This window comes from Neolamprologus brichardi, chromosome 14 (genome assembly GCF_056152115.1).
Source record: "Neolamprologus brichardi isolate AB-2024 chromosome 14, ASM5615211v1, whole genome shotgun sequence".
Classification (NCBI taxonomy): domain Eukaryota; kingdom Metazoa; phylum Chordata; class Actinopteri; order Cichliformes; family Cichlidae; genus Neolamprologus; species Neolamprologus brichardi.
The window spans coordinates 29,338,577-29,349,361 of record NC_142117.1 but is presented as its reverse complement, the minus strand read 5'-3'; the positions used below and the strand labels follow the sequence as shown (position 1 = coordinate 29,349,361).

Below are 10,785 nucleotides of genomic sequence, written 5' to 3'. Positions count from 1 at the left end.
ATACTGATGGTGCAATACAATTTATGTTAAGCTGTCTTTACTTTTGTATAAGTTGAAGTGTTTGCTATGTGCCAGGGAGCTGGGAAATAACAACAACACCTCATCCATGCTTAGGCACTACAGAGCTTTGCTTAGCTTTAATTGTGGAGCAAGACCAGGTGAGCCATCAAATGGCATGATAATATAGCATGTAAGCCCGTGTACATGTATAGCATGTAATATATCATTACTACATGATATAACAATATTATGCAACTGTAATAAGTTACGTGTGTGATATTTATATTTGTGCTTTGTTTTTATTGTCTTTCCTCAGGAGAACAATCTCAAATAGATGAAGACCTGGTTAGCATGGTGATTGAGGACTCCCAGCCATTTAGCATTGTGGAGGACAAAGGATTTAAAAGATTTGTTAAATCATTAAATCCTAGCTATGTTCTCCCCACTAAAAAGGTCATAACAGCAGTGAAAATTTAGTTTTTACAGAATAAAATGTGAACAGGCAGGACTGAGGCTCAAAGCCTAGCTACACACTGCTTCACAGCCACGTTGTACTTTTAAACAAAATGTTTTTTCTTTCCTTTAGGCCCTGAAAGTCATGGTGGAGGCCAGGTACCAGGAGATGAAGGAGAAAGCTAAGGCCAGCATTGAGAAGGCAGCAGCTGTGAGTCTGACATCAGATATGTGGACCTCCATCAACACAGACGCCTATCTTGCAGTCACCTGCCATTTTGTTGATGAGTCCAGCACATTAAACACCGTTGTTTTAGGAGTGCAATATTTTCCTAATGCACACACTGCAGAAAATATTGCACAAGTGAAAGGCTCACTCATGAAAGAATGGGCTATTACTGACAAAGTCACATGCCTAGTAACAGATGGGGCTGCCAATATGGGGGCTTATGCAAGGGAGCTACGACCCAAACATGCCATATGCATAGCTCACACCCTGAACTTAGTGGTGAAGAAGGCCCTTGACCAGACCCCTGAGGTCTCTGACATCCGCGCCAAGTCCAGGAAGATCGTGGGATATTTCAGGAGCAGTACCACTGCAAAGGTAAGTTCTTAAGTGGCTTAATTACAGTTTCTTTAATGCTACTTAAGTGTATAGTTCTGCTCCCTTGACAATCTAATGTATGCTTTTTTAATTGTATTTTGTAAGGAGAGGCTTTCAGTGGTGCAGGAACAACTAAGGAAGCCTCAACTCAGGTGGGATGTCTGTTGAGAGACATCCCACCTGTTTCATCTGAGGAATTTGGTATAATTTCAGAGTGTCTGGTTGTCCTAGCACCATTTAACGATGCAACCACTGAGCTCTCTCAGGAAAAAAGGGTGTCTGGGTCAAAGGTCATACTTTGCTCATTATGCTGGATCATTGCCTCAATGAACAAATGGAAAAATCACCATCCATTGGGTCTCCTCTGGCTCAGAAGCTGAGGATGCTATTGAGAGAGAAGCTGGATAAAATACAAACCATGTGTAAGGGGCTACTAGCCCCGCTATATAGGGGTGAAGAGGCGCACAGGTTGCCCTGAACGACTAAAGGGTGGTAGGATCTGAGTCCTCGATGTCGGGTCCGTAGAATACATCCAACCTCAGGCTAGCAATGGGCAACATTAAGTGTCGTGACTAAACAATATTTCAAATTAATACAGGCAATCCATCATAAAGCAATCATAGATCTAGCCATTACAAATAAAAATCCACCAAGAGGGATGGCAAAACAAGTGATTAAACTCACGAGCTTCATTAAACCAGCCTCAACTTCTGAGGAGGTTCAAAGGGCAGTAGAGAGGAATACAGAACAGTGGTTAGAGAACAACCTGCTGGCGTTGCAAGAACATTACATCAGCGTGATTACAAACTACGCTAACCTTTCTTTTAATAAAAATGCTCTCTGAATAGCAATTGCTTGGGCAGGAAAAACATAAGGCTAGATTCTCTCAATCTACTGTGGAAACCATACAGAACTTCTTTTCAGGGGAGGGAGAATCACCTGATAGGTCAGTTTATGTAGAATCATCCCCCGAGATATCACTGGAGGGAACATCGACATCAGATTTTGACATAGACAGTGAAGGAGATTTTCCACCATTGCAAAGATCAGAACAAGAACATCACCCGTCCCTCTACCCCAAAGTGATAGTTGAGAAGCAGACCAGGTCAATGGCTGCGGCCTTAAATGACAGAGGGAGGAATAGCCAGGGCCCAGAGAGGGTCCATCCACCCCCACGGGACTCTCAATCCACTCCGTTTGGAGAGGAATTAACAATAGACCCTCATATGAATAGACCACTAGAGGGGACCCGTAATCAGACCCTCTCCCCTATAACACCAATACCCACAATTGTGGAAAATAACTCGGCTGCACCAACTCAGGTCCATTTGGGGACACGTGAAGCTAATGTAAGTCAAAAGGGGTCTGCCTCTCCGCCCCTCACCCCACAGCCTTCACAACAAGGAGGTGCGGGCGAGGGAGACCGACAACATAGGGAGAAAGAAAACAGACCCCCCTTTCGAACATCTGAAGGTGACTTCACAGAAGGTAATGTTAATCGGATCGAAACAGCCGGCAAATTTAACAAAAACGAGGGCAGTTTAAGAACAAATAAACATTATTCTAGACCCACAAAATTGACCAGTGTATCTCTTCACCAGCCTACACAGGCAAGGAGCAATGTGGCGGTCTCTCAGAATGACCCGGGCTTACAAATTCATGGCTTTGAACAGGAGAGTGACACTCATCTTCTCTCTCATTCTACTGCTACGGCAGCAAAATACAGGTTGCAAGCTGAAGGGAGTGCCGCTGTAATGGACACAAGAACAGGGGAGCGAGAAACCCTTAAAATAGTAAAGGGAAATAACAGCATGATAATGCAGGGCCCGGTCAAGGGCAATAATGCCGACTGTGGGACACAGACGACCTCATCTGACCCTAAAATTACTCTTGGTGTGGGCTCCCTAAATGTGTCAGAGGCAACCTCACATCAAAAACTAAATAACTCAAAACAAATGACAGAGAGAGAAAGACATATGTACATTTTCCCAATACCCATAAGGCCCGTAAGGGGAGAAAGATTATGGACTGGCAATTCAGATGTAACAAACCAATTTGGTTCCTGGGGGACTCTAATCTGTATCGTATGCCGCCACATTGCTCAGGTGAGATTCAGGTTTACTTCCCATTGATTAATTATTCACACTTCTTACCTCGGGAACAGAAACAGAATTTAGACATTGTGAATGAGTTTGCGCTAAAGCGTTTGCCTGTGATAAGCCGTATAGCCGAGGACCAATTCCATACGGTCACAGATAACATCCACTGGACTCAGGAAACGGCGGGGCGAATATTCAAGCACTGGTGCAGCGAGTTGCAATTGGATTTTTAACTCATACTGAACCTAATATAGGGGATCTCCCTTCAGATTCTACTCGGGATCACTGTAAGGAGAAGCAGGCCTCCATCTTCCATTTACAGTCTTTCACTGATCCACTTTTCAATTCAATTCAATTGGATTTTCATTTGCCCACAGATGGGTTGCATGATTTGAAATCCTCTAGACACACTTGGCGTGCTGAGGAGAGTAATATATTAAATTTATCAACTCTATTCCAACCCACTATGAGACAAATAGAATTATTAGAGAAAGGGCTTTCTTATATTCCAGCCCCAAGTACGCTAGACAGGGAGGATTTATGGAGGTATATTTCCTTATATCATAGGAGGATTCAACTCTTGGATTACTTTGGGGAGGATAAAAAGGATGGGGACTATGGGGCTCTTCTTGCGCTACCATCTAATTGGGAACCTACTTGGGGCCAGTTGGATGAGAGAGTGAGGAAGCTAATTGAAGCCAACTCGCGTGACTCTGCAGGATTCCGACCGTCTTATATGGCCCGGATGAACCCCGAAATAGGCAGTTTTACCTCCTCCCGAAGATCCGCAGACGTGGACAGTACCAAATGTGATCCCGCCGGGAAGGCCCATTGTATTGGACTGTAGCAGCGCGACTTATAATATCTCCCTCTATATAGATCGATTTTTGGTACCTCTCTCTTGTAAACATCCTAGCTATCTGAAAGATACATATCACTTTTTGGAACTTATTAAACCAATATGATTACCGATAAATACGCAATTGTTCACAATTGATATTGAAAGTCTCTACACGGATATCAATACAGAATTAGGCCTAAGAACAATAAAAAACATTTTGGAACAGCATCCAGACCCTAAGAGACCGGATGAAGAACTTTCGCAGTTGTTGGAAATCTGTTTAAGATGCAATGACTTTGAATTTGCGGGGAGACAGTACTTACAGGTTCAGGGTACAGCTATGGGGCACAGATATGCCCCTTCCTATGCTAACCTATATATGAGCCAATGGGAATGTGAGGCCCTGACAAAGTGCCCGCATAAACCAACCTTATATTTTAGATTCCTAGATGACATCATAGGGGCGTGGTCCCATGGTGAGAAAAAAATTCACTGAATTTATTGACATCCTCAACAATCACCACCTCTCTATCAAAGTCAAATATGAAATGCATCCGGTACAGGTGAACTTCCTGGACACGACAGTGTTCTTGGAACAATTGGATCAAAATCTGAAAAAAAAATTCTACTAAGGTTTACTTTAAACCTACAGACTGTCATGCTCTTCTACACAAGAGTAGCTATCATCCTAAACACACCTTCAAGGGCATCATAAAATCGCAAATCATCAGATTCTATAGAATATCCTCAAAGGAGTCAGATCTTCAGGAGTCAATTAGTGTATTATTCCGGAGCCTCAGAAAGAGGGGTTACTCTAGTAGGTTTCTCAGAGCAATTAAAAGTAGCACCCTTGCAGGACTCAATCCTAACATAATGAATATAGGTGAAGTCTCAAATGATTCAGGGGAAAATCTGACTCAAAATCGGGAACAACTGGGGGAACCGAACAGACTTATGCCACTGGTAACCACTTACTCGCGCTCCTACCTACCATTGCATCATCAACTCAAAACAAACGTTAAGAAATACACCTCCGGTTTGACACAATTCCAAAACTGTAGAGTAATCTCAGCCCATAGGAGAAATAAGAATCTAAGAGACATGCTTGCCAGGGCCAAATTACCAGAACAGATGAGGCGAATAAGATCAGCGAAACCCGACCACTGGGCCTTTAAGCTGAGACGGTTTGTGTACAATCCTCATGGAAAAATAGGGGCACCCATTCTGCAGAGAATGACCCTAAACATGAGGAATATCATTTATTGCATCTGGTGCGAAAAATGCCGTCTACTCTATGTGGGTGAAACAGGTCAAACTTTGTTGGAGAGGTTAAAACAATATATCTATAACATTGAGAGGAACAGACTGGGCACCCCATTAGTATTGCATTTTCAAACACACACATTACAACATCTGACCATAACGGGACTTCAAACCTGTGCGACGTGGATGGAGGGCCAGAGGAAGAGATATGAAAGGATATGGATCTCCAGACTGCGGACTCAACATCCACAGGGCCTGAACGCAGTCTGAAGCGCTCCTTTTAAATTGTATTGACAATTATTGCTGTCTTTATGCAACGCTTGCCATGACAATAAAAGCTGGAGAGGTACCTTCTGGGGTTAAAAAAAAAAGAAAGAAATTACAGTATTGAATCCAACAGGGATTAGCAGTAACAGATGTTTGCTGTGGTAATGACATTGTGGGAAAATTTACTTCGGAGTCAAATGCACAAATAAACCTAAGCCTCAACTCAGGTGAAACAGGTGGGATGTCTCACAACAGACATCCCACCTGTTTCATCTGAGGAATTTGGTATAATTTCAGAGTGTCTGGTTGTCCTAACACCATTTAACGATGCAACCACTGAGCTCTCTGTGGTTGCATCGTCTTTAGATAAACCTATCTAAAGACAGAGCTCAGCATAAAGCAGTTTTGTGGTAGAATGGTTTGGCAACTACCTTTATGTCTCTCAGTCTGTTTGATTTATAATGACAATGCAGCAGATGTGCATATGTGTGCTTTTTAGAGGAAATTTTACTATTTGCAGATGTTATGAATGTTTCTAAATGACGCACTTTAGACAAAGATAAATTATTCCTGGGTGGCTCTGTCTTCAGAGGCAGAAAAAAGTGTTTTTAAACTTATGGTTGACAACAGCTCATTCATTGGTGTTGAATCCTCAATGCGACAACTCAATGACCAAGTCATTATTGTTCAGGTTTTGGTAGGAGTTTTCCTTTGCATCAACACTATGTTGATCATAACCTTTTTTATGAAGGACACCTTTTACAGAACTATGCGCTACATCTTATTTGCTGTCACATTACTGTCTGATTGTCTAATTTTAATTCTGTCAGATTTGTTGCTGATCTTGAGCTATTTTCGTTTATCTATACAGGTGTCATTGTGCCTTATTATGTTTGGAGTGTCATCCGTGTGTAACTTTGTCACACCATTTACTTTGACAGCAATGACCCTGGAACGCTATGTGGCCATTTGTATGCCCCTGCGTCATGGAGAGCTTTGCTCCACACGCAGCGCTCTGCAGTGCATCCTCATCATTCACGGCCTCAGCTCTGTGCCCTGTATTTTGATTCTGTCTGTCTTCTTTGCATCTGTATCCTTAAGCTCCTTCACACAGTACCGGGTTTGCTCTGTGGAGATGTTCATTTTACGTAGTTGGCAGGGTCATCTCAGGTCAGCTATAGGTCAGTTTTACTTCTTGATTATGTGCATTATCATTGTTTTCTCTTATATTCAAATAATGAAAGTGGCCAAAGCCGCATCAGGAGAGAACAAAAAGTCAACACATAAAGGGCTCAGAACAGTGGCTCTTCATGCTTTCCAGTTGTTGCTGTGTCTCATCCAGCTGTGGTGCCCATTCATTGAAGCTGCTGTCCTTCAGATTGATTTCATGTTGTATGTTAATGTACGGTACTTCAACTATATAATGTTTAGTCTTACTCCTAGATGTCTGAGTCCTCTCATTTATGGCCTCAGAGATGACAAATTTTTCCTTGCACTAAAATATCATGTCCTCTGTCACTTACACAGGAAAAAATCTGTTGGGGTTTCTAACTAACAACACATGATTCTACCAAAGAACAAGATAGGAACTGAGCTTTAATGTAATGATAAGGAACTAAGCAAGCAGTATATGCTCTATCAATTTAGTCTCCCAGCACTTGGAACTTATTATCATGACACTCAGTAATTCTTCTATGCAGAATACATTGTTTAACTATTAACGTGTAACTAGTCCACTGTGGTGAGAAAACCAGTTGATTAATTGAAGCTTTAGTAACATCAAGGCCTCTGGTACCTTAATTTTGTAACTTTTAAAATGTTGCCCAGGATCATTTAATGATTTTTTCAACATTAGTATTTCAGCATTTAGAACACATTCAGACCGTTTGTAGCCTGCATTTAAAAAGCACTTTGGACTATATTTCATCCTGTTTAGAATTATTTTGGCCGCATCTTCACTCCAACAAGATCCTAACTGTGACATCTGTCTGACAACATGATGAATGACTGATCACGTTGTGTTTTAGCTTATAACTAGATTAACACATGGCAAATGCTTCATTGCAGTGGAGCTGGCTGACAACCCGACTTACTATCGACAGAGTCATAGAGTTAGAAGGATGTAGCTGATAAATTTTATTTAGAGATCATAATTATGATTTTCCAATAGTCACTGTCTGTATCCTTACACTGATGACTTTTTTTTATTGTTAAAATGCAAATGTTAAATAGAATAACAGCTTAACATCTATCTGGGACTTCAGTGTTTCTATAAACATAAACTTCTGCAAATTAATGTGTTCCAACATTTGCTTTAATAATGAATACAAATATAAAGAAAGGTGAGTGTCCATCAGCTGGTTCAGGAGGGTAGAGCCTTCTTTTGTTAAAGAAAACATTTCTAGCTAGTAGACTAGGTTACCATAGCAACATGTCTTATCTATCAGTCATGGAATTAATAAGCAACATTTTCTTAATTTTTCCTTCAATGTATCAGTTCTAATCAGCTGTTTTGCCTTAAGCTATGTGTTTTTTTTTTGTTGTTGATGAAAGTTAATCCCACATGTGTGAAATTTAGTCTGTTGTCATGTTTTTATTCTGACAGCAGCAGTTAACAACAACAATATTTCACAAGGGGTTATAGCACAGTTTGTTTTTCTCTAAAGGGATTTAGACTCAAAACAGAAATGTGTTGATAATTAGCTGATCGTGTGATGATTAAGTGGTTCATCAATTATTTATACAATTCCCCTGTGTTGGGTTCTAGAAGTTATACTATTAAACTATTGCTTCATTTTTATATTTTCTTAAGATGTCAACATAGTTTTTAAAACTATTATTGGCATGCACGTTATAGTTTATTAATTTGAGACTCTTAGAAGATTGTACCAATAAAATTAAGTTCACTGTAGTTGTTCAACCAGAATGAAACAAATAATTTCTTTACATTCTTATCAATCTTGCAGTAAGTTATGTTTTTAGTAGCATTTGCATGTGTGCATGTCATTCTGCCTGTAATTATGGTAGCTTGAAAACTTTTGAGTGAACCTTGATTTAACTTTGAAGCGTGTAGAGTGGGATCATGTTAACAATTCAATAAAATTTGGACCAAATCCAACAAGGTCTTCAATGTCAACTTAATGATATCTTGGTCAACATTTGGAAAAAAAAAAAAAAAAAGCCTTATAACTTAGAAACTATGATTGTTACAAGTGTTGTATGTATTGTCAACATAAAGAAAGTACTGTATAAAGATTTAAAATCTGAAGGTCAAATGATAATAATGCTATAGAGCTATTTAAAACAATGTTTCTTACTGCCATTGTTTGTATTTACAACATAAAAGGACATAGGAATTATAGCTGGGGATAATATCTCACTATTTTGGACCTTTGAGCTCTTCTTCGTGGTTAAATAAGGTCAAACTTTCACGTGGTCACACTTTTATAAAATGTCTTTTGTCTTTAAAACTATGTTCAAGTTCTGCTACCTTTATTTAAAGGTAGCAGAACATTTAGAAAATGATACTGGTATACAAGGATTTTTTTCTGTATTTCCTAAAACTGGGAACCCTGTATTTCCTTTACGGTTTATGAGCTGAGTGCACTATTACCATGTATTCTAGATATTTTACTCAAGTCCCTCATTTGAATTTTTCAATTCATCTTCTGGTCTTTTTTCATGTCGAGCCATGAGACACACTGAGAAAGAGATACATCAACTAATAAATGTACTAGTGAATGGTCATTCTAAATGATTACATTTTCAATAAACAGAAATGAGTAATTGATTGGATTTATTGTGCATTTAATTTTTTTTAAAAGACTTTTGCATTTTCATGTCTTTGTAATCTGTGATGATGTCAGGAATGATAATACAGGACCCCAAAACCAGCAGGTAAAAATGAAGTCCAGGGTTAGGCTAACCATAACCCTAAGCATTCATTCATTGCAAGCAAGCGCAAATGTAAAAACTGAGCGAGAGGGGCTGCTATTGTGTGTGTGTGTGTGTGTGTGTGTATATAATAGCAAACACTGAAATACATTTTTTGCACGCACCAATGAATTTTGTTCACTCAAATTTAGCTTTTCTTCGCTCAAAATAAATTTCTCCTCAAAATGCAACACTTGCACCTGCAAATTCTTTTTACGAGCGCTCAAATTTTTTTTACGTGTACTCAGAATAGTGGCACAAAAATAACGCCATATTAACATACTTAGGGTGAAAATTCTCCTTGTCACAAACCCACTGTTTGTGACAAGGAGAATCTGCAAGTCATACTGAATAATAAATTGGCTGAAAAAAAGAAAAATAATTTCATGTGAGTGCAGGCAGAGGCCAGCACAAATTCCATTTACATCGTACATGCTTCCTTTAGCCAGTAATATAAGAAGGCAAAACATACATTTTCATTGCTATGCAGATGATAATAATAATGGATTGGATTTATATAGCGCTTTACAATGCCACTATTCATTCACTCTCACATTCACACACTGGTGGAGGCAAGCTATGGTTGTAGCCACAGCTGCCCTGGGGCAGACTGACAGAAGCGAGGCTGCCATATCGCGCCATCAGCCCCTCTGGCCAACACCAGTAGGCGGTAGGGTAAAGTGTCTTGCCCAAGGACACAACGACCAGGACAGAGAGTCCGGGGATCGAACCGGCGACCTTCCAGTTACAGATACGCTTCCCAACCCCCTGAGCCACGGTCGCCCCCGTATAGAGCTTTATCTATCCATGAAGCCAGATGACACTCACCAATTACTTTGTCTTTTACTTGTGTGTTAAAGACATAAAGGCCTGGATGACCTATATTTTCCTCCCTCTAGATTCAGATAAAACTGATTTTATTGTACTCTGTCCTAAAAATCTTAACAACATGGTGTCTAATCAGATACTCACTTTAGTTGACATAACCTGTTTGAGCAGGATATGTCCTTCAGTGCACATATTAAACAAATATGTACAACATCTTTATTGCATTTGCACAATATTTCTAAAATTAGAAACATCCTGTATTAGTGTGATGCTCATAGTAACTAGTTCATACGTTTATGACTTCTAGGCTAGACTATTGGAATTTTCTATCATTAGGTTGTCCTAAAATCTCCCTAAAAATCCATTATCCAAAATGCTGCAGTGAGAATAATGACAGTGAACAGAAAGAGAGGGCATATTTATCCTATATTGGCTTTTCTTTATTGGCTTGCTGGTATATCCAGAATCATATTTAAAATCCTTCTACTCTCATGTAG

The 10,785-nt window shown here is 39.8% G+C and overlaps 1 protein-coding gene across 1 annotated transcript; it reads left to right on the top strand.

The window, feature by feature from the left end:
• The first annotated feature begins 6,143 nt into the window (after window positions 1-6,143).
• On the top strand, window positions 6,144-7,082 carry LOC102792099 (odorant receptor 131-2-like). The gene has a single exon (XM_006796686.2). It carries the CDS (start codon window positions 6,144-6,146, stop codon window positions 7,080-7,082), a length of 939 nt encoding a protein of 312 aa, XP_006796749.1.
• The last annotated feature ends 3,703 nt before the right edge of the window (window positions 7,083-10,785 follow it).